Source organism: Lampris incognitus, chromosome 8 (assembly GCF_029633865.1).
Source record: "Lampris incognitus isolate fLamInc1 chromosome 8, fLamInc1.hap2, whole genome shotgun sequence".
In the NCBI taxonomy this organism is placed as follows: Eukaryota; Metazoa; Chordata; class Actinopteri; order Lampriformes; family Lampridae; genus Lampris; species Lampris incognitus.
The window spans coordinates 26,043,729-26,067,846 of record NC_079218.1 but is presented as its reverse complement, the minus strand read 5'-3'; the positions used below and the strand labels follow the sequence as shown (position 1 = coordinate 26,067,846).

At 41.5% G+C, this 24,118-nt stretch overlaps 1 protein-coding gene across 1 annotated transcript in view; it reads right to left on the bottom strand.

Moving 5' to 3' along the window:
- Positions 1-20,513, bottom strand: part of acaca (acetyl-CoA carboxylase alpha) — a 40,750-nt gene extending 20,237 nt beyond the window's left edge. Inside the window, exons 1-28 of the mRNA XM_056284929.1 lie at positions 20,441-20,513; positions 18,379-18,637; positions 15,424-15,556; positions 14,436-14,574; positions 14,107-14,216; positions 13,908-13,989; positions 13,683-13,781; positions 12,767-12,873; positions 12,561-12,671; positions 12,205-12,414; positions 11,256-11,426; positions 9,175-9,336; positions 8,768-8,931; positions 8,418-8,568; positions 7,989-8,092; positions 7,633-7,860; positions 7,252-7,402; positions 6,987-7,121; positions 6,720-6,866; positions 6,441-6,629; positions 5,608-5,708; positions 5,174-5,262; positions 3,545-3,669; positions 3,203-3,316; positions 2,931-3,044; positions 2,742-2,831; positions 2,493-2,611; positions 877-900 (exon numbers count right to left, since the gene is read on the bottom strand). Coding sequence (XP_056140904.1) covers positions 877-900; positions 2,493-2,611; positions 2,742-2,831; positions 2,931-3,044; positions 3,203-3,316; positions 3,545-3,669; positions 5,174-5,262; positions 5,608-5,708; positions 6,441-6,629; positions 6,720-6,866; positions 6,987-7,121; positions 7,252-7,402; positions 7,633-7,860; positions 7,989-8,092; positions 8,418-8,568; positions 8,768-8,931; positions 9,175-9,336; positions 11,256-11,426; positions 12,205-12,414; positions 12,561-12,671; positions 12,767-12,873; positions 13,683-13,781; positions 13,908-13,989; positions 14,107-14,216; positions 14,436-14,574; positions 15,424-15,556; positions 18,379-18,608 — 3,599 coding nt within the window. The 5' untranslated portion in view covers positions 18,609-18,637; positions 20,441-20,513. The remainder of the gene's footprint in view (positions 1-876; positions 901-2,492; positions 2,612-2,741; positions 2,832-2,930; positions 3,045-3,202; positions 3,317-3,544; positions 3,670-5,173; positions 5,263-5,607; positions 5,709-6,440; positions 6,630-6,719; positions 6,867-6,986; positions 7,122-7,251; positions 7,403-7,632; positions 7,861-7,988; positions 8,093-8,417; positions 8,569-8,767; positions 8,932-9,174; positions 9,337-11,255; positions 11,427-12,204; positions 12,415-12,560; positions 12,672-12,766; positions 12,874-13,682; positions 13,782-13,907; positions 13,990-14,106; positions 14,217-14,435; positions 14,575-15,423; positions 15,557-18,378; positions 18,638-20,440) is intronic.
- Positions 20,514-24,118: the final 3,605 nt, after the last annotated feature.

Sequence of the window (24,118 nt, the reverse complement as noted above, 5' to 3'; positions counted from 1 at the left end):
AGGAAAACAGATAAAATAAAAGATCTCAGTCAAAATGAAACAGTCAAAATATTCCCAAACCTATTTATCAGGTATAATGGAAAACATGAAATCACCAATAAGACACCAAGTTCCCCAGTAGTTTTTAAATTTTCATGGCGGTCCACGTTATTGGGTGTTAGTGTCTTAATTGAAAGCCATTTATCTCAGACGGTAGCCTCCACCCACATTAGGTAGGGGTATTGTGGGCCAAACCTGTCCACTGATTCCAAATCTTTATTCTTCTCTGTATTAGAATCCTTATATTTACTATCCTGTGCTTTCTCCTGGGTCTTAGTTTCTTGTAATTTAGTGTCCATGAGTATTTTGGTCTCCAGAGGTGCAGTAGACATTTTCCTAGCAGGACAGTCACACATTTCAGTACATGAATTAGTAGAGCTCTTTAATTTTCCAAAAATGTTCCCCCTTAAAGCGAATTACAAACCATGTATTCACTGAGCATTAATAGCAGTCTTCTAACAGTTCATGATGCTCAAACGCAAACAATAATTGAGCAAGTGCACAACACTGGTAACCAGAGACACACATACTCAAACACACAGACACACACACACAAACATTTTGGACATAGAGGCCGAACACCAAAGGTCATGCCATTGTCAGTAAAATTATGAAACACCAATTTGGTCAACAAATCTGCACCCCACTTTCTAAATCAGATTAAGTTTAGCGACATTCAAAACATGAGGCAGCAGTATAGCCATACACAACTTGTTGACAATCAAGTTAAATTAATTTTGTGGTGGATTAGTTGACTGACCATTCAGCTAGCTAGTCTACAGGCTCTAGTAGTCTACACCTACAGATCGGTTGCAATAAGAAGAATGTTTACTATACCTGTTGAGAGTGGGGATGTTCCCTCTGCAATCAAACGACATTGATTACTAAGTGGTTAGTGGCAGGCATCATAAGACGAAGACAGTCAGTCTAGAAATGTTTGTGTACACCTTTTTAAATCAGGGAATGGCAAGGAATTTGCCGAATAATCCTGAATTGCATTGACCATTACCTAGATAGCTACTGCAAGTGAAAAAAGAGGAAAATATCTAACTAGGACCTTTTCTGAACTTATACACACACATTGCATATGCTGACTGTTTCCTTCACAACATGCAACATAAGGTCCCTCTCATACTGAGGCAGTCTGAAGAGAAAAGGAGGTTTGTTTCACACTCACATGCTACATCTTTAGTTCATTCTTGTAAGTCATAAAGAGACAACCGTGGAATGTTAATTCAGGTACATGGAATCAGAAGCATGCAATAACAATGAGCATATGGTGGTGGTCAAAGGAATTTCTACAACTGGCTGCATTAACTGACTGATCAGACATGATCTGTAAGACAAACACATAGGCACTGCAGAGCAACAAGAAGCCATCACATCACAACATACATACACACACTGCATATCCACACTGAACAGAATCACAGTGGCAGGAGGAAGCACAACACAGGTACAACAGAAATATCAAGGTCTCAAACAGTTTTATCAAACGCTAGCAAGAACAAGACCAAACCCGAGTTTGTCTCAAGTTTCTCTCTGTGTTGATCTTTTTCTTTTTTCATCTATTTTTTGGTATACAAGCAACTATTCAATTCCAGGACTTAAGGGTAGTTCAACTCTCAAGGGGCTTTTCAGGGTGGGGACCTTGTCTTCCCATGGGACTAAAACAACTCTTGACAAACCAGGACAAGTATTTTCCTCTTGTCAGATACCTTCTTTCACACATGAAGGGCATTGACGCGGCGTCAAACAATGTAAAATGCAGCACAGCTGGGCAGGTGGGAGAGGATGTGAAGGGAACATGGCACTGTGGAAGAACTTGCTGGAGACGGCCGAACGAACAAGGGTATAGGCTCATACTCTGCTCTCTATAACTCAAGCTCCCACTTTATTAACAAGAATGATTATGGATCAGCAGTGTATTATCTTGGCTGATAATTGGGTTATTTGATAAACTGTGCAAAGGCCAGACAATAGAATACACTTTGTCATTTGTAAATACATACATACAATGAAATTCACTCTGCATTTAACCCATCCTAGCTGTGTAGCTAGGAGCAGTGGGCAGCTGCCGTGCAGCACCCAGGGACCAACTCCAGTTATTTCTTCCTATTGCCTTGGTCAGGAGCACAGACAGGAGTATTAACCCTAACATGCATGTCTTTTTTGATGGTGGAAGGAAACCGGAGCACCCAGAGGAAACCTATGCAGACACTGGGAGAACATACAAACGCCACACAGAAAGGGCCTGAGGTTCGAACCTAGGACCTTTGTGTTGTGAGGCAACGGTGCTAACCACTGGGCCACCATGCCACCCCATTACATCCCTATAGTATGTGATTGGTGTACTTACATCACATGTCCCCCACAGTGCCACAAAAGGGTAGAAGCAGGTGAGGTAATGCAAAGTGCATGGGTGTCAGTGTGTGTCTCTGTATGTGCAATACCTATTTGGGTGTGATGTGGGGAGCATAAACTGGAACTCTACGATACAGGTGTTGTCCTTCAGCTGCCGATGCTGAACACTGTTGAGCTCATAGGCAATATATGCCCTGCGCACATACACCTGAAAACATGAGGAAGAAAGAGCAGACAAGAGCAAAGAGAGTGAGATGGATGGACCACTTTGTTTTGTGACTCATTAAAACAAAGTGAAGATGAGGTGCTTTCAGTAATGAGATTAAAGTCCTTCTCACCTCTAGGGCAGCCATCCTGACTACCTGGTTACTGTGGTAGAAGAAGTTGGGAAGAACATCAAAGATGGATGTCTCTGACAGGATCAGTTTCTACAGAAAGGAAGACAATTCACCACCTTCAATATATGATTTGTCATAAGAGAAGAACAGATGAAGCCACAAATGCAATGCTGGTATCCCAGTCCCTACCTGCAAGTTCTCGATGCAGAACTGGTGTCCGTACATGTCAATGGCTGAGAGGAAGATCGATTCCACCTGGTTGTGTCGGAGTTCATAAGAGGGCAGGTGTGACGCAATCAGCACCTGGGTAAGGAGGAAAAAATCAATGTGGAAAAATCCTTTAGTGTCAACACTTTTAATTACTATGAGACTGATTATGTGATTTGACACAAATGCTTTATCTCTTGTTGTATTGGGACTGAAGACCAAGCCAGCAACAAAATGTAGAGTTAAAATCTGACCTGTCGGGCCCGAAGTGCCACCTTGGCGTTGGTGGTTTTGCTGAGCTGGGTGAGTTCAGTGAGGATGGCCATCAGCTCATCCGTTAGTGTTGGATCACGGCCACACAGCTGGTCCTAGATACACAAGATGATAGTGTACCATAAGTGCTTTACTCTAGCTGGAAGTGTCAAATTGTTTGAATAAAAATAGCTTTTATAGTCATGCCATAGGCTATATACAGCAGACAAACTAAACACAAACAACTGGAAAACCTCTGTGCAATTACAGAAGCCTGACAGTCAGTTACATAAGGATTTTGTGGCCTCAATGGTTAAACTGATTCCAAAAGGAAGCGTACTTACAATCAACATAGTAACTAGAAGGTTCTTCTTGGTGACCTGGGCGTGGGAGAAGATGTAGTTGAGCACATTGGCCATGTCGCCTTTGTTTTCCTCACGCAGTGCAAACACACACTTGTCATAGTGGCCTGTAAATAACCACATACAGACCTCAACACAAATCTAAAAGCACCAGCAGTTTGGAAGATGGTGAGATGATTATAGTGAAGCAGCGCCCTCTCATGGAGAATGTGAAGAACTGAAACTTTTCTTAAAGCATAAGAGGAACTTTATGGGTCCCTGCTGAAAAATTGAAAGACTAGGAATATGAAAAAACAATAAGGTATGGTTACAAATATAGTAAAAAAATATTGTTACTGATTAAAGGACACAGAGTCTTCATTAAGTCCAGGGTAAATTAAGAATTTGTACTGGCTAGACTGTGTAGCTGCCCAATTTGCATACAACACAATCATTTCCACATGGCACAACATTCCTACACAACACACTGTGTAGAATGCAACATGCTACAAGATAGGTGTACCTAATAAAATGGCAACCCAGAGTATAGTTCAGTGCAAGAGTGTATATGAAGGCTCTGCACATGTAGGCAGTTGAATATATCACTTGATTCAAAGAGCAAGTGCATCACTAGCTATTTATATTTTTTTTAATTTTATTTTTTTAGATGACAGTACCAACCAAAATTGTTTTCATGTGTGTAAATATGCATTTTGGCTAATGCCAACAAAATTCATTTTCCCATCTATATAATAACTTTACAATATAATATACTTGCAAAAGGTAACAAAGCTGATATACTAACTGGGTGGACAGATAATTACATTTTTCAAATAAGCAAATATGAGCCCTGTTCATTTTACAGTTTTTTCCCCCAGAGTATTGTATTGTATGTTTCTACTTGGGTCTGCAAAATATTGCAAGGCCAGCATTAGAAATGAGTCATTTGCATCTCTTCACTAGTTAACCAAGGTTGGGAGAAATTTCAGAAAGGGTAATTGCATGCACTCATATAATATGTATGGAGAGGAGGTTATAACAAGACATACTTTTTTACTGCTTTGTTTTATTGTATTTGATGTAAGGTGACTTTGAGTGTCATGAAAGGCGCCTTTAAATAAAATGTTTATTATTATTACATACTTTAGCTGATAGCAACTGACGTAATCTTGGAACCCAGATTTAGCATCTGGTGACAACGGCCAATGTTTTGGGGCATCTAGTGTAGCTGCTGGCTGCTTGCTTCCGTTTCCTATGAAGACTTCCTCTTCTATGCACCCGTCATTGTTTACAGTTGGATTACCAACTTGAGGCAAGAGAATGGAGCTGGAGTTGAGAGACCCGATTGGATTGTTTAACAAGGAGTCGACACGAGTCGAACATTTCTCCCCACAATACACAAACAAGGGTAATCTTTGTAGGTGTTTTAGGTCCAGGCGACATTTCGGCCAATGCATTCTGCCTCCGTCACTCCCTACATGGACTGCTACCAACATGCAACCATAGCATGTTCCTGTTACTCAAACGTGATTGGCCAATACTACTCGGACTAAAATGGAAATGGAAACCTGAATGCTTCCGATATCAAAATCTTGTTCCAGTGCCTACAGATGTGTAGCTACTGTTACTCACCATTCTGGAACTGAATCTCTACTTTGAGATACTGTCTGAGCAGATCCATCACCACAGCCTTCATGTGACCACGGATGCCACTGCGATATCTGGCAGAAACAGAGAAATTGTACATTGATGGAACGCAGTGTAATCCTGCAGAACATATGGAGAGTGAGTGGGTTTACTGACTTAAAAAAAAGATTCGATGAAACTTAATTGATCTTTGAATTGGGCGGAAAAGAGCTAAAAGCTAGGAGAGTGCAACTGAAATTTGTACTCCAAACCTCTTGTGTCCACTGGGGTAAGTGGGTGTTGCATTCATAGTGTTTTGCCATCCAATACAGGCCTGCTGATGTAGAGACACTAAACTACTACTCCACCATGTCTGTGATTCTAAGTGCAGGATGTAAAACTGAGACCAATGAAGTTTCAGTTTATATTCAAATACTTACTTCTGCACCAGCTGGACAATGCTCTGTGTGTTCATAAAGAAGACCTCTCTCTCAGACTTCCTATTCAAAGTGGCAGCATGGCTGTCCAGAATGTTGGCAATCTGGGAACAATGAACATATTTTCTTCAAAATTTAACTCCAATTCACGCTAATGTCAATACTGATTGATACATCTGTTGCATTTTTTTAAATATATATTTGGCTATTACTTTAATCCCCACACTGGCTACTCTTTACAAAATATCCACTGAAGTAACATCCAAAATATACAGTTCCAGTGTAAAATAATCTTAAATTTCTTTGAGGGAAGACATCTTAAATATGTCGTTAAAACCATCTAGGCGTTAAAACGTTCTGATTGCATGTACTGTACATATACAACTACATAGCTTTCAGACTTTAGGACATCATCTAGGATTTGCCTGATGCTCTTTGCTTATCAAAAGTTCTATGGATTCATTTTGAAATTATCATGTCGTAGCAAAATAAGTTGTGTTTTGAGGCTTTAGGCTTGTTTCTTTTCAAATTATGATAATTGAAATATACTACGTTATGTGTAAAAATACATGAATTTAATAAACAAGGTTTCATGAGCCACACTCTTTCCTGTCTTTCCCAAAATGTTATGAGCAACACAGTGCCTCAGACATTCCAGAGCTCACTAATATATCCAATACACTGATATATTTTTGATAAAACAAATACAATATTCTGGTTTGCAGCAAATCACTTTAGACTACACACCGCTGTTTATGTATTTTATGTGGGTGTTGTATGGTAGTGTGTGTGCATGTGTGTGTGTGTGTGTGTGTGTGTGTGTGTGTCTGTGTTACCTGCTGGCTGGGGAATTGGCAGAGCACTGAGGTGATGTTGCTGGCATACTGAGCCATCTCCTTCTTGATGGCTTTCTCCACGGCAGGTGGGATGCGACCAGACACACTGGTCATAATGTCCTGAAGTTCCAACAGGGGCAAGGAGGGGTCCCGCATGGTCTTCATCAGCCTCTCCACCCACTCCTTTAGCTAAGAGAGTTCAAGCACAAGAAGCAAATTAATAACCACTTAAGATTTGTATAGATAGTGTCTGTGCACACTTTGTTTGTTGAGCCTTACTTTGCCGCTGAAGAAAGGTTCAGGAAGGCAGTAGCCATTCATAATGTGAACCAGGTGGTCCAGCGTGTTGTGGAAGACTCTGTGCAACTTCTCCCCTCTTAGCGCTACAGCCTGGATTATGGGCAGGGCACCAGTATGCAACTCCGCCTAGGAGAGAGAAAACAAACAAAACAGAAGCAATATAAAACATACAATTAAGGCTACTTACTGGGTCATAATGCATGTGCCACTGATGCATGTCGTGGAGTAGTGTATGGGGAAAGTTACCTGCTGCACTCTGCTCGGGTCATCCAGTTGTAGCTTAGCAATGACACAGCCAGGTTCCAGTGCAGCCCCGGTCCTCTTCACATAGTGAATACAGCCGGATTCTGCAGCTGTCAGAGTCATCACCATTTTCATCACCTGGAATACGCAACCACAAAGTTTACAGCTGCCCATTTTTAACCCGAGATTATCTTCTATTCAGCAATGAATACATCTTCCAGGCATGCATTACCCACAAGCACAAGCATGCATAGGGAAGTACACGCACCTCTATTTCCACGTAGCACTGGCCAGCAAACACATGCCCTCCGTCCTCCACAGTATACTGAATTAGTTTACCCGCTGAAGGGGAGCGTAGCAGGGATGGATCGTTCTCTTTTTCAAAAACACACGTCTTGTTCCCAATGGTGATGCGATACCTGTGTGTGTGTGTGGGGGGGGGGGGGTGCATTTACTTTGAAAATCAACAGCCAGCATCCTGTGACCATATTCAAATGACCAGGACTTAACCCCAATATTACTTTTAGAAATCTGTAAAACTGCAAATAACTTCAAGGCTTTTCAAAAATTATCCTTTCCAAATTTCATCTATATCCCATTCTTATACATCCCGTTATTTGCAGTTGTGACAACATAATTTTCTCTTTACCTATCAACCTCCTCTTTCATGTAGGTGGTGTAGCTGTTGCCATCATAGGAGAGCAGAAGGCCGCCATCGCTGAGCCGGTGCACATCGACCTCGGCTGATGAGTTGTTCATGATAACCACATAAGAGTTCGGAGACTGGCGTGTCACTGTCAGCACGTACTTGGTACCCTCGTAGATAAGCTCCACATCCACAGTGTTGAGTAGTGTGTGTGCAGGCAGCACCTGACCCCTAGACATACAGCAAGATATGAGATACTATCGCCTGTCTTCTCTTCAGACATTGTTTTTTTGTTTGCACCCTGTATGTGTAGTTTCTTTGCTGATTGAAACAGTTTACTTTTACATTGTAATTATTACCTTTCCAGAGAGTGCAGAAAGTTGGATACGCTGTTTCTCAAATTGACATCTGCCACGTGCAGAGCTCCACTTACAATTCCTAGCATGGTGTCTGGCCGCTCCGCCTGCACATACAAAATTACACATCTCATAATGGTCACCCTTTATTAAAAAAGGACAGAGTATAAACCAATCAAACCACAGAATGAGCAAAAAGTTATTTTACCTTTGACAGAAATGTTAACAAATGTTCAGACATCAGCAGCAAGTATACACGATAGCAAAACGAAGGATTTTTTAAGTTTCGCAGAAATCTTATAATCGCTATTGCTTTCTCTGGTATCAGTACAACATTGTCAAAATGTCCCTCCACTATGGTCCAATATGACCCCATAATTATGTGTTCTGTCCATAGAAAAAAAACCTCAACATGTCAACATCTCTACACACCTGCATCTTCTCTGAGATCAACCTGTCCAGCCAGCCAGTGTCAATGCTGTTGTGCTGGAAGCTCTCTGTCTCGAGGAGCTTGATTAGATACTCCACTGTGGTCCTGAAGTCTCCTCTGATTGAAAGCTCCTTAAGAGCCACCACCATATTGCTACAAGAGACAAAGACATGAAAAGCAGAATAATTGTATGGAGTGTAAACAGATCTTACTGAGTGATGGTTACGTTAGCACTAACAATCTTACAAAAAAAAAAAAAGACAAATATTTACTGATAAATGGGAGTAATTTCTAATATATTAAATTATATTGACAGCATTCACAGTAGGAAAAATATTCTCTGTGTACTCACGAGATAGCTTCTTCGCGATTCTCTCCCCATGAGAAACAGTGTCCAAACTGGGAGTCGGCAAACTCATGAAGGCCTCCAGCTGCTGCCACACTGAAGTAGCCCCACACATTTTTATTACTCCGGAAGTTCAATTCCTGCACTGTCCCAGAGCTTGGCTTGAAACCCTGTATATACCCCATGCAAACAGAAACCTTATTTGTGAACTTCCCTGACTATAAATCCTGGAATACATTCCATTAGATATTTTAGATTAAAAAAAAAAAATTAAAAAAAATAAGACAATCATAATGACTGTACATGGTACACAACTACATATAGTAGTTATACATGTAGAGTATGCAATAAGTAATTGACTATAAGTGACAAATGAAAATTAGTCCATGGCAAGAAGAATTTATGGAGCACACCTCATCTGGGTTTTCACTGGTGATGCGTGCTGCAATGACATGGCCTCGTGGAGAGGGAGCAGTAGACAGACCCTCAAAGTCAATTGGACAGTCGCCCCAGGGCTGGACCCCATAGAGCATCCTGATGTCTTTTATGCGATGGAGAGGGATACCCATGGCAATCTGACAGCAAATATGACATTTTCACAAGGTCAAGCTTTTGCTCATAAAAGCAAGGTACAGCATCAAGAAGAGGCCCATGGGCACTGGTCATACACAACATAGCTTACATACACTGATGAGCCAAAACATTATGATCACCTGCCTAATATGCTGTCAGTTCTCCATGTGCAGCCAAAACTGCACCGACCTGCCGAAGCATGGACTCTACAAGACCTCTGAAGATGCCCTGTGGTATTTGGCACCAAAACATTAGCAGCAGATCCTTCAAGTCCTGTAAGTTGCGAGGTGGAGCCGCCGTGGATCGGACTTGTCAGTCCAGCACATCCCACAGATGCTCAATCACATTGAGATCTGGAGAATTTAGAGGCCAGGGCAACACATTGAACGACTTCAGCATGTTCCCCAAACCACTCGAGAACAATGTGTGCAGTTTGGCAGGGTGCATTATCCCGCTGAAAGAGGCCACTGCCATCAGGAAATACCACTGCCATGAACGGGTGTACCCGGTCTGTGACCATGTTTAAGTAGGTGGTACATGTCAAATTGACATCTACATGAATGGCCGGACCCAGGGTTTCCCAGCAAAACATTGCCCAGAACATCACACTCCCTCAACTGGCTTGTCGTCTCCCCACAGTGCATCCTGGTGCCAAACTTCCCCAGGTAAACAGCGCACACTTCTTCCACTGTGCGACCATCATCCACTGCTCCAAGGTACAGTTATGATGCACACATGCCCATTGTAGGCAGTTTCGATGGTGGACAACGATCATCTCTGGTCACTCTGACCAGTCTGAAGCTACATAGCCCCATATGCAGCAGGGTGCGATGCACTGTGTGTTGTGACACATTCCTCCCGTAACCATCATTAAAAATGTCTTTGTGCCACAGATCTTCTGTCAGTTTGGACCAGACAGGATAGCCTTCATTGCTCTTACATGTCGATGAGTCTTGGGTGCCCATCACCTTGTTGCCGGTTTGTCCCTTCTCGGACCAGTCGTTAGGTACTCACCACTGCTGACTGGGAGCACCCCACAAGCCTTGCCATTGCAGAGATGCTCTGACCCAGTCATCTAGCCATAACAATTTGGCCCTTGTCAGTCATTTAGGTCTTTACTCCTGCGTATTTCTCCTGCTTTCAATATGTTGACTACGAGAACTGATTGTTCACTTACCATCTAATCTACCCAGACCTTGACATGTGTCCTTGTTTGGAGATGATAAGCGTTATTTGGTTCACCAATGTGTGGTCATAATATTTTGGTTCATCAGTGTATAAAAGTCACAGCAGAGCAAAAATATGTGACGTAACATGCCTGGACTTGGGAAATTGTGTGCTGTGGATCTATTTGTCTTGAATTAACCAAATGCCTTTTCCACCAATGTTTTTTTTTTCCTTTTGAAGTGTTGTGAAGTCTAGTATATCTCCGATTATTTGGTCTACATTTTCTAGACAACCAATAAATAGAAAAGCGAGAATAAAAAAGCAAGTGCAGTTGTTGCTTGGTAAATAAAAGAGGATGAATGACCTTCTGTGAAGAGAATATTGTGAATCCCTTTCACACTGATGCCTGGAGAGCCGGGCAGTGTGGCTTCCCCAGCGACACTGCCCTTTTAGCCGTAGTGCCACTGACCTATATATGCACACACGCACAATCCTAAATACTGCAGAAAGACCACGTGACACATTACTGCTACTACCACTGGATCCTACTACATTGTCTCTGCATATTGGCCTGTTCTTGCACAGTTAGTTGTCATGGAGACAGGGGCCCAGTCTGGAGCTGAACGGTGAAGGCAGTGAAGCATGCTAATATTGACGGCTGCTGAACAGGCACGAGTGCACAGCGTGTGATGTAACATGCTTTCTAGTAACGTGTGTGTGTGTGTGTGTGTGTGTGTGTGACAACAACACTGACCTGCAGTTGGGCAGCAGGCAGGTTGACGTCAGCCACCATCTCGGTGCAGGGGTGTTCCACTTGCAGACGCGGGTTGAGCTCTAGGAAGTAGAAGCTGCTGTCTTGACTGTACAGGTACTCCACTGTGCCAGCACTGACATATCCCACCATCTTAGCTAGCTTCACTGCACACTGGGGGGGGGGGGGGGGGGGGCACCATCATTTCATACATTTCATAATCATTTAAACTCTTAGCCTGATCATGTTGGATGTATTTTTGACAACAAGAGCCACTTTTTTCTAATTGTTTTCAATGGGTTTGAAACGCTTTGTTCGCAGTTTATAAACCCTGAGCACCTTGTGTTTTTTTGGAGAAATTACTCGAGCACCTAAAGTTGAAAAACTGTTGAACTCTGACAAGAAAAATGCCCTTTACCACCACCACTTTCTTCCCTGCTGTCCAATTGCATTTTCAAAAGGGGAAGAATTTCTCAGTTGAACTGCTGTTTGCAAAGATGAATGAGAAAGGGCTAAAGCAAGTGCCCTCCACCTCTCTGTGTTTCAGACAACTAAATGGTAGTAGAGGTAACGTGTTGTTTAATAATAATAGGTAATGAGAAGTTGGATGGATAGATTTGTTTAGCTAATTCATGTATTTCTAACACTTGCAAACAAGTGATTGACAGGCAACTCTGTGGCTGCTTAGCAATTGCAAATGCCCCTCACTGCCAAAAACACCTCAAATGAGGTTGGGATCACGAGAAAGAAGTATGGTGTGGCTCACATTAAAATGCATTCAATGTGATTGCACCCTTATAAAGCCCTTTAGGAAAGTCATTATTGAAAAAATAAAAAGATGACAGATGACCAAGCCCTGAATTATTTGAAACTAATGGCCAACATTGCTTTGTTATTATCATGAGGCTGTCAGTCAGTTATGTGAGAACAATCAATCCAAGGTGGGTCATACATTTTCCATGTCCTCAAACACGTCTGAAGTGGCAATGGTAGCAGGAGCCTCCTCGATGATTTTCTGGTGGCGTCGCTGCACAGAGCAATCTCTGCCAAACAGGGAGATAGCGTTGCCGTATTGGTCGGCCAGGATCTGCACCTCTAAATGGCGAGCGTGCTTGGCCAGCTGCATGACGAAGATAGGTGATCCTGGAACCTCAGCCTGGACCTGGAGAACCAGAGAGATGAAATACATGCGAGTACCACAGATATACTATATATATATATATAGTATATTAAAAAAAAAACACAAGTCTTTTACATTTTCATGTACGGTGGTTACATTTTGAACAGGAGTTCGGCTCTCCAACTCACCTGTCTGAAGAGGTTAGGGAAATCATCAGCGGTGTTGACCTTGCGGATGCCCTTTCCCCCGCCTCCCTCTGATGCCTTAACCATCACAGGGTAGCCCACTTTCTCTGCAGCCTAGAAGAGAGTACAGCTTCTTAGCATACACATAACAGAGATATTGCAAATGCACATGGACTATTTAGTCATGTCAAGGTTGGAGAAATACCAACCTTCAGACCAGCTTCAACATCTTGGATACAGCCCAATTCATACAGGTCAGAAGGGACATTAATGATTCTCTTCTTCTGGCAGCCCTCTGTCCACTCTACTGTCAAGCCTGACATATGAGCACAGCTCACAATCAGCATTTGTTTTTCATCACAGGAAATAGCACAATGTTGAAAAGTTTATTTTTCATTTGAAACCTTAACAACTAAACTTTTGTCAATTCCTTTAACTAAACAAAAACAGTTTCAACCATAAAATACTGTGCAATATGCCTTTCTCCTAAAGTTACTTAACTTTAAACTTAAAGTTAATATGTGAGAACATACTACATTAGTGTGTCATTATGTAATCCTTAATGAAAATATACCCTCTACGTTTTCAAATGTCATCTGATTATTTCGGAAAGGATATAAATTCAAGAGTACCATCTATAAGTCAGCTACAAATTTTCATGTGCTTGATTAACCTGAAGCTACGTACATTAAATCCCAACATGAGAGTTCATCTGTCCTAAAGAAATGCAAAGTTAAAACAACTTCAAAGAAGAGCATCTGAATCCACAACTGCAAATTAAAGATGAAGTCTGACAAATATAAATAAGGGTATAAAAAAACCCAGATTTCCACTATTATGTCACTTTATCTTGGAAGAGAAAGGAGATTACCTTTTAAAACATACTCAACTCTAATTCTGCGCCTTTATTTAAGAGTCGAGGAAATAATTTCTTCAACAGAAAAGCAAATTGCGTGTGTCCAAAGTAAAGCATTCACAGAACATTGAATCAGTTCATCTGGACACAACGCTTATTGAGAGAAACGTTTCATCAGTCATCTAAGTGACTGGATTATTGAGCATGCATAGAGAAAGTAAAGCATTAGTTTAACTTGTCTTCTATTGAGCCCACCTGGGCAGACCTACCTGCTCCGCTCCACGGCAGGGTTGGGATGCCAGCTGTCTGAGCCACGATAGAAGAGGCAATCTTGTCTCCAAGAGCCCACATGGCCTGACTTGGGGGACCTGGAAGAGAGAGAAGAAAATGTTAGATTAGATCCTCATCCTTGCAACAGCTAAGGCAATGCATGGATTTTTTTGACAGTCAACAAAGCATAACAACAAAAGGGTAAAAATAAAATCTTGTCTTACCCATGAAAGCAATACCATGCTTGTGAAGCAGCTCAGGAAGTTTGGGGTTCTCTGAGGCATGACCCCATCCAGCCCACACTGCCTGTTAATAACATCATAGTAAAAAGGAATATTCAACATCAAGATATATTCAAGAATGGTCATTCATTACCACTTCAAAACTTGTGAAAGCGATGACAACACAAGTATCTGTTGGTACCTGGACAGGTATGCGCTTTGCAATGTCCAAAATAAGCTCAACATTTGCATAGTTATTGTTGTTGGTCCCTCCTGGGACAGGCACATAATGGTCTGCCATTTTGATGTACTCTGGAGCACAGAGGACAAAATGAATGACATATGCATCTGTAATTTTAATTCCCTAAGTAAATTGTAAAGGAAACAAAGGGTGGGCTATTCTTAACCAGGTTATCATCCTTAGCTCATTCTCATTAAGTATACAGCTTAGCTGAATCAGGCTTTTTGTTGAGTCTTTAAATATCACACAATTATTGCATGTGCACAGGGTTGTACAAGTGGAAGGTTCACCTGCATTGGCCTTCAGGTCTTCTGGGGTAACCATGACCACAAAGCGGATTGCCCTTTCATTGCGGAACATTTCATAGGCCCAACGCCGAATGGACCGCATACATTTCACTGCTGCTATGCCATTGTTGGCAATGAGGACCTAAACAGCCAAAGCAGTTGAATTACTGGTTAGTATGCTAATATCAAGTTAATACAAATTCTAAACATTAGAATTAATGATTCCATCTAAATCAATAAAATCTGGTGTAATCTTGTCATACAGCAGGGAGGTAACATCGCCGTAAAATCACCATTCACCTTCTATCAGTAGTTGATACTAGCAACTGCTCAATATCAATTGAACTATGTTAAAAGCTTTTTGTTTTTGGAGAAAATAAATCATTCACCTTAAAGGAAATTTTAAAGGATATAAAGACACAGCTCAACTGTTTACAGGTGGTCTCTCAAAAACTGAAATTTTTTTCTTAATTTCTTCCCCTTTTTCTCCCCAATCGCACCCAGCCAATTACCCTGCTCTTCTGAGCTGTCCCGGTCGCTGCTCCACCCACTCTGCTGAGCCGGAGAGGGCTGCAGATTACTGCATGCCTCCTCCGATACATGTGGAGTTGCCAGCCGCTTCTTTTCAACTAACAGTGAGGAGTTTCGCCAGGGGGACATAGTGCGTGGGAGGATCACGCTATTCCCCCCAGCCCCCCCCCCCCCCCCCCCGAACAGGTGCCCCGACTGACCAGAGGATGTGCTAGTGCAGCGACCAGGACACAAACCCACATCCAGTTGAAAGAAGCGGTGAAAGAAGCAGGTGAAAAGAAGCAGCTGGCAACTCCACACATATCGGAGGAAGCATGTGGTAGTCGGCAGCCCTCCCTGGATCAGCAAAGGGGGTGGAGCAGCGAACGGGACGGCTCGGAAGAGTGGGGTAATTGGCCGCATACAATTGGGGAGAAAAAGGGGGTTAAAAAAAACAGTGCTCAGTACAAACAATAATTACCTTCTCAATGACTTTGTTGCCACCAAAGCGAGTAACAAATTCAGCAGGGGAGGCTACCGTGAAGTCCCTCTGCAGGTCGATCCGACGCCGGTCTCTGCCCTGCTTCACCAAGTGCAGCCCGGACATGCTTGGCCTGTTAGGAGAACGGTAGAGAATGCACAGATTATACCTTCAATTAATCAATCAATCAATCAATCAATCACGCTTTTCATACATTAGTACATAATGTACTGCACTTGACATTGAATGAAAAGACTGATAAAAAGAAGATAACAAAAGAAAACAGCAAACCTTGGTAAAAACTGTGAAGAATATGATTCAAAATAAAATTGATTAAATGAAAACTAAAAAGTCACAATTATTTCACAATAGATTAAGAGCTAATAAACAGCGGTAGAAGGGATTACACTCGCAAAGTGAAAGCACAGTGAAAAAGATGTGTTTTGAGTAATGGCTTAAAAAGTGGCTGTTCTCAGCTCTAACGGAGAACCTTTACAACAACCGGCGAGTATTGGGAGAATATCATCTTTTGAAGATGAGACCAATATCAAAGAGATAATTCACACTTTCGAATTTTGTGCCGAACAAGAAACAATTTAGTTTAGGAATTTCGGCTTTTCATCTTGATGAGGGCAACATTATGCAATGCTTTTGAATGGCAGCTATGCACTTAAAACAACTTATGGCTAGTCTGTCCTGTAGATAAAAGGACACTAACATCACCAAAGGTTGATAAGAGAGCTACTGATAGGCTACTTATCTAAAGGTAGCAAGAGAAAGTGTAATCTGGGGCTACTGCAAAGGAGAACATCTGAGAAATAACATGCAATATGATGTGAGTAATCACAGAAGGATCATAGCATTGCTTTTAATCAGGCTTAGAAGGAAGAGCAACAGGACAGAACCAACACTGATTTATATATAGCGAGAGAGACAGAGACAGAGAGAGAGACAGACAGAGAGCTATTGGTCTGTTTGTGTCACCAATGACAAGATGGCATTAAAAAAATACAAGGGAACGAGAACAGCGAGCGCATGGGTTCATTCCTGAAATGCGTTTACAGGCTTCAGCAGGCATCTTCTGTGGGAGGAACAGCAGTCATTCAGTATAGCTCCGCCCTCAGTATGATCTATAGGGGGAATAGGGAGCACAGGGGGAGGGATCTTACACTCCACAGCGAAGGTGTGGCAGCACTACAGCTTGTTTGGCTGGCTGGCTCCCATGGGCTGACACTGCATTATTGCATCATTATTGGGGTACTGGCGAGAACAAAATGAGGCCCAGATGAATAAACCATCCAGCTACAGAGCTGAATCACTTCACCCAATCCTGCGGGAGACCTTAAAATGGGGGAGGGGCAGATACACATGCCTAGTATTTCCAGTTTTTAGCACAAGTCCCAGCCTAATTTCAGTTAACCCCCACCACTGTCAGCATTTTTCTCCTTGTGAAACCAAACCCGAGAAACCAGACAGGATGTCTGGGAGAGCCTGACGAGGATGAGGATGAAGATAAGGGTCTAAAACAGGATGGGTTCCAAAATTATACCTCTGATGAAAATGCTGAAAGAGCAATGTATACCTCTGTCTCCATGGCAGACAACATACATCTCAATCAATACATGTTTAAAAAGGAGAAGCGACTTTAAACACGAAAGCATATCAGAGATGGTTATAAGGAAGCTTAAAAGTTTCACCTCACCAAAGAGAATAAGATGATCAAAACAAAAATGTACAATAGGTGGTTCCCTCCGTAAGCTCCAAACATCTTAAATCTTGCTGTTCAAAGCCACGGTAATAGGTTTGAATAATATATAATTTCAGAATTGACATTCCTATATGTGCAACAGTCACACTGCAAATGATGCAATGAAAGGCAAATTGGGCCTAATAGTCATGTCAAGGTAAAACTCTTTTTGCTAGGTGGAAAACAAAATCTAGCAAGGCCCGCATTTCTATAACTCTTGAAGGAAAACAGTCTAGCGCATCTGATAAATACTGTAATTTAGTCTGATTTAATGACTTTAAAATCCCCCTAATCTTTTCTGCAGTGCTTAATTCTTTACAAATGGAGTTTTGGAAGTTAAAAGTAGTAAATATTGGGTGAAATTATGTAACTACTTTTTATTCTTTAATATTGCAATATGTATCTAGGAAGGTTTAGGATGAAAAATATGACATCATTTTCATTTTGAAACAGCCAGTGAAATAGGCTGGAATAGTGATCAAACACACAGTAGCCTCTTAGGACACACAACACAGAGAAACCTCACTGCAAGGTAAAGCTAGTGAGACCACATTTTTCACACATGCTAGAGAAGGGGGCCAGCCAGCCCAGAGCGCAGTGCACTACACATAGTGTACTAAAGGCCATTTCAGTGCATCGGTCCAATCCAGTCCACAAGCTAGTGCTACAAAGACACCATTTAAAGAGGCAGTTTCCATTCATATTACATTCACATGCATCATCGCAGCTAAGACTTTTCCAGTTCAACTATGCCAAATCAAATATGTTCTGTTTTTTTTAGTGCGAATTGAATGCACAACTAAGGTATTCTGATAATAGTCTGACTGTGCCATCACAGTTAAAAACATTTATTAATATGTTTCAGTTATTGCACAATTGATCTAGACAAAATACTACAATCAAACTGTTTATTATGGACGTTTCCAAATCCAACTTCCAAATTCTCTTGCCGGAAAGGTGCCTCAGATAGTTTCCTAAATGCATTTTGGTGCTGTATAGAAACAGTTTAGAAGGTAAAACAAAGCTACCACACATCTATAAAAAATAAGCAATACAAAAGACATTAAGTAGAGAGAAAATATCTTAAAGATGACCATTCATATTGCCATCACAATACATCGTGTCATTGTTGTACACTTCTGTTGTCTATATCCTTTGCTGGACTTGAACCAATAAACCAGCACATCAGTCAAGGCTCAAATTCTGACCTTAGGTTGTGCAAAGAGCCATCAATGTGTTCGAAACCCATGTCGTAGGTGCTGTCTGAGCTGATAGACGACGGTGACAGGGAACGAGTCTCCTTCTCCTCCAGTTGTACATCTGCCTTTCCCAGAGTCTCATCCTCCGAGTTCTCCTCTGACACAGACCCCACAATGAAGTGGGAGTGCAACGCAGCAACAGCGGGGTTCTTCTTGGCAGGGGGATCCTGCTGTGCCATGGCTGGGTGACACGAGCAGGCTGCAAACACTGTGAGGGACAGAGCAGAGAGGGTGCAACCATTATAAAGGAGACACCGAGTCCAAAATTCAGGGTACAGTGTGACACAAGATTGATATGGCTGGCATGGGCTGATATTTGTCTTATTGCATCAGTGGGTTGCTTAAATGGAAAAAAAAAATTATAATGCAAGAGATATTGCAAAACCACAACCAATGAAGGGAGTAACAGTGCATGCTGTAAAGGTTATGGAGAAAAAGATCTCTGTATTTAAATTTTAAAACAGCTCTGTATGGCAATCTGAGGATGATCAAAAAGCATTAACAACAGCAAATCATGTGGCTTTATCCATTTAGAACTATTTACAGAGTAGGGTAAACATTATATTTGACCTCAAACGGTAGAACATGCATTTTGCAAAAAGATGTTTTGATGATGGGTTACATGAACTCAACCCTATAAAATCTTTACAAACGGTTAGGACACTTCTGGCATGCTCCAGTAAAGACAGCTTACTCTACATACCTCTACTAGTTGAAAACCATTTCAGAAATGGAGGACTTTTGCGATTGGGTTTTATGGGTGACTGTGTAAATACAAATGCAGAAATGGGTTTCCATACACCAAAGTATACGATAAGTTTCTCTTTGCTCATTGGAGTATATATGAAAGAATTGAACCATTGCAATCAAATTTGTGCAGACTATGGGACTATGGAAGTGCCATAGACCATATATTACCATACATTGAATAATGAGAGGTACCTTATGTGCTGCCAGTACATATTCACCATCAAAACTGAACACTGTTTTGTGAGAAATACAGAAACTTTAAAATAATTCCATTTCTAAAATAAACCCATAACTCCCGTGTCCCACTGAATGTGATATGTGACGTAGCCCATTTATGTTTGTAATCTGTGGTTGTACTCGTGTACTTATGGATGTGTATATGCATAATATGCCATGTAGGTAAACTTGTATTTTGAGGTACAGGTTGTGGCAACAAATTTCCTCAAGAATGTCCATAACAATCTATCTATCTTAATGAGAAACCCCTATGAGATATTTCTGAGGACAGCCTGATTTATGCATACAATACATTGGGCTATGAATCTACTCTATTTATTTTCCAAATTTTCCAAATTTAATAACTGAGGAAAAGTGTGTGTGTGTGGGGGGGGGGGGTTCATTTACTACTCCCAAAGATGACAAGGTCAATTCATTCGTCTAGAATGTTGTATTAGAAATCCAAAGGAGTTGAATCAAGCGCAACTGGACTTGGTATATATGAGAACGTTCACAGATTTGTATTAGAAACGTGCCCAATGAGACGTAAATCAATCGATCGCTCATCGTCCCCTCTTCATTACCGCGGGACTAATATCTGCCGATAGGTATCTAACAGACAACCGTGCACAAGTTGATGTGAACTTTTTGAAGGCACACCTTACCTATCGATAGCTGCTTGCGGGACCAGAAAAACAAGCCGAGCAACGCAGCCGCCGCACACGTTAAGAACGTGAGCCAGCTGAGCATGACAGCATGATACAGATTACTGTTGTTTCCCCGTGGAAAAAAAACAAAAAACACATAACATATATGACGATATGATCGCCAGATCTGAATGCTTAGTTAAGCTGCATTTAAAAAGTCGAGTCAAGCTATGTAAAAGCACCGGCAGAGAGGCAGGGTGTGAGTGGTGAGGCGTCCCCGGCTGGCGGCGTTGACGCGTGGTCTGGTCTGCCTGCATCTGGCGAAGCGGGTAGGGTGTTAGTGACAAGAGCAACTTAAGGTTCGCCGACCTGACACAGATCGGCAAAGATAAACTCACCGTGTGCAATAAATCGACACGCAATCCTGAAACGTTGATTCCCAACGACTCGTTACTCAATATTGTCTCTCAGACCTGCATTTCCAACTGATAACAATATATATACACATACATAAAAAAATCACATCACGATGAGCTCATACAACTACAAGCGACGCTTTAACAGCAGAGAGTGGGGTGATGCGATGATGCGCATACGGGTTACTTCTGGCCGTTCCCCTCTGACCTCTCGTTTCCGCCATAGAAATAGAATGCCTAGAAAAGCGCTTTTATCGCTTGTCGTCTGCCGCCGGTGTTGACGTTCAGGTATTGTCATGTGACGCAATTTTGTCATCGCAAGACGAGGTCCGAGTTACCGAAATAACTGAATTATTTGATAACTGGCTCTGGTTTTATATTGAACAACTCAGTGTGATGAGTTAGTTTCTTAAATATCACGTTTCTTATGTCTGTAAGCAGATGTTGTGATGTGCAGATGGCATTTGGATTATTCAAGCGAGTCCTTTTCATAACGGCAAAACAGCTATCTGACCCCCTCGTAGGTCATGGATAACCATATTGATTATCGATACTGTGGAGGTCTTTGCGCAACATTTTAGGCCTAACTGCTCTACTGAAGACATTTTACATTCAACAAACATTTGAAAATATCCATGTCCTGCTGATGTTATAGCAGTATTCTGAGGACATTTTAGGGTTTATGGACTTTCAGTTTGCGGTTTCCACTCTATTGAAGTGGCTGACTGATCAAAATCGATTAACACTTCTTAAGAAATAACTGCTACATTTTCGGCTCGAAAGTAGATTCATTCAAACCTGTTTTTTCTTTCTACAGATTGTACTTATTACTGGTGGACAAATGATTAAAACTGTTTTTAACAAAGGAAGCTATTTTGAAGTGCCAACTAGAAATACTGCCGATATGAAACAAGCTTACTTAAAAATGTGTAAAGACGTATGTAAATGATATCAAAGTGATTTTTCATCTGCTCATTTCTGATCAATATTTCTCTCTAAAAATGTCACTTGAACTGATGAAAAACTACCAAAATTCAACACTCATTGTTAACCCAGTACTGTCAAGCCAGGTTGCCAGAGAAAAAAAGGAAAAGGGGGAAAAAAGTATTTTCTTTTGCCAAAATTTTTTTACATTTTTTTAACGTTATTATTTTATTGACCAATGGGGTTTAGGGTGTCTTCCTGACTGATTTTAGATTTTAGAATGAATGTGCAAAGCATGGACGGAGTTGAATGGGTCTCATGTTCTATTCATTCCAATTCTATATTCCTCGACCTTCAGCGGGCCAATCGGATTACACAACGATTAAATGGGGGCGGGACGTGGACAAGGTATCTCTGCCTTCTCTATTGCACGGTTTTCCGGCTGCTCTCTGAAGCAGACGAGAACGTGTAACCAAGTATCTATTTGTTCCTCTTTAAATAGAAATAAATCAAGATGAGACCAAATTTAAATTGTGCTACTACTATAACTACTACTTTCGGCTGTTCCCGTTAGGGGTCGCCACAGCGGATCATCCGTTTCCATCGCTTCCTGTCCTCTGCATCTTCCTCTATCACACCAGCCACCTGCATGTCCTCTCTCGCCACATCTTTGGCCCTCCTCTTTTCCTCTTCCCTGGCAGCTCCATATTCAGCATGTCCAAACCAGATGAGACCAGATTTAATTTGTACTATAACAGGAAATTTTTTCCAGGGTCTGGTAGCAGTATGCTACCTAAGTCCAAACAATTAACTAATGGACTTCTTTCAATTAAATGTCAACCCTTTGTTTTAAGTAAACGCACCAAAGCAATAAAATAAAATATCTTCTGCTGTAATTTGTAAATCATGACTACCAAATAAAAGCGTGGGAATAACAATATAACAAACATGAATGACAATATAGAGATACAGTGGTGCTTGAAAGTTTGTGCACCCTTTAAAATGTTCTATATTTCTGCATAAATATGACCTAAAACATCAGATTTTCACACAAGTCCTAAAAGTAGATAAAGATGACCCAATTCAATTAAACAAATGAGACTAAAATACTATATTTGGTCATTTATTTATCGAGGAAAATTATGCAATATTACATATCTGTGAGTGCCAAAAGTCTGTGAACCTTTGCTTTCAGTATCTGGTGTGACAACCCCCCCCCCTCCTTTTTTTGTGCAGCAATAACTGCAACTAAACGTTTCTGGTAACTGTTGGTCAGTCCTGCACATGAGCTTGGATGGACGAATTTTAGCCCATTCCTTCATACAGAACAACTTCAACTCCGGGATGCTGGCTGGTTTCCTCACATGAACTGCTCGCTTCAGGTCCTTCCACAACATTTTGATTGGATTAAGATCAGAACTTTGACTTGGCCATTCCAAAACATGAACTTTATTCTTCTTTAACTGTTCTTTGGAAGAACGACTTGTGTGCTTAGGGTCATTGTGTTGATGCATGACCCATGATCTCTTGAGATTCAATTTACGGACAGATGTCCTGACATTTTCCTTAAGAATTCGCTGGTATAATTCAGAATTCATTGTTCCATCAATGATGGCAAGCCATCCTGGCCCAGATGCAGCAAAACAGGCCCAAACCATGATACTACCACCACCATGTTTCACAGATGGGATAAGGTTCTTATGCTGGAATGCAGTGTTTTCCTTTCTCCAGACATACCACTTCTCATTTAAACCAAAAAGTTCTGTTTTGGGCTCATCCATCCACAAAACATTTGTACAATAGCTTTCTGGCTTGTCCACATGATCTTAAGCAAACTGCAGATGAACTGCAATGTTCTTTTTGGAGAGCAGTGGCTTTCTCCTTGCAACCCTGCCATGCACACCCTTGTTGTTCAGTGTTCTCCTGATGGTGGACTCATGAACATTAATATTTGCCATTGTGAGAGAGACCTTTTGTTGCTTAGAAGTTACCCTGGATTCCTTTGTGACCTGGCCGACTATTACACACCTTGCTCTTGGAGTGATCTTGGATGGTCGACCACTCCTGGGGAGGGTAACAATGGTCTTGAATTTCCTCCATTTGTATACAACTGTCTGACTGTGGACTGTGGAGTCCAAACTCTTTAGAGATGGTTTTGTAACCTTTTCCAGCCTGATGAGCATCAACAACGCTTTTTCTGAGGTTCTCAGAAATCTCCTTTGTTCTTGCCATGATACACTTCCACAAACGTGTTGTGAAGATCAGACTTTGACAGGTCCCTGTTCTTTAAATAAAACAGGGCGCCCACTCACACCTGATTGTCATCCCATTGATTGAAAACACCTGACTCTAATTTCACCTTCAAATTAACTGCTAATCCAAGAGGTTCACATACTTTTGCCACTCACAGATATGTAATATTGGATCATTTTCCTCAATAAATAAATGACAGGTACAATATTTTTGTCTTAGTTGTTTAATTGAGTTCTCTACTTTTAGGACTTGTGTGAAAATCTGATGATGGTTTAGGTCATATTTATGCAGAAATATAGAAAATTCTAAAGGGTTCACAAACTTTCAAGCGCCACTGTAGTTTAGCCATGAAGAAGAAGAAAAAATCAAATTCTGGCAGCACGTGGGTGCAGTGGTTAGCGCGGTCACCTCACAGCAAGAAGGTCTTGGGTTTGAGCCCCGGGGTAGTCCAACCTTGGTGGGTCACCCTGGGTCGTCCCATGT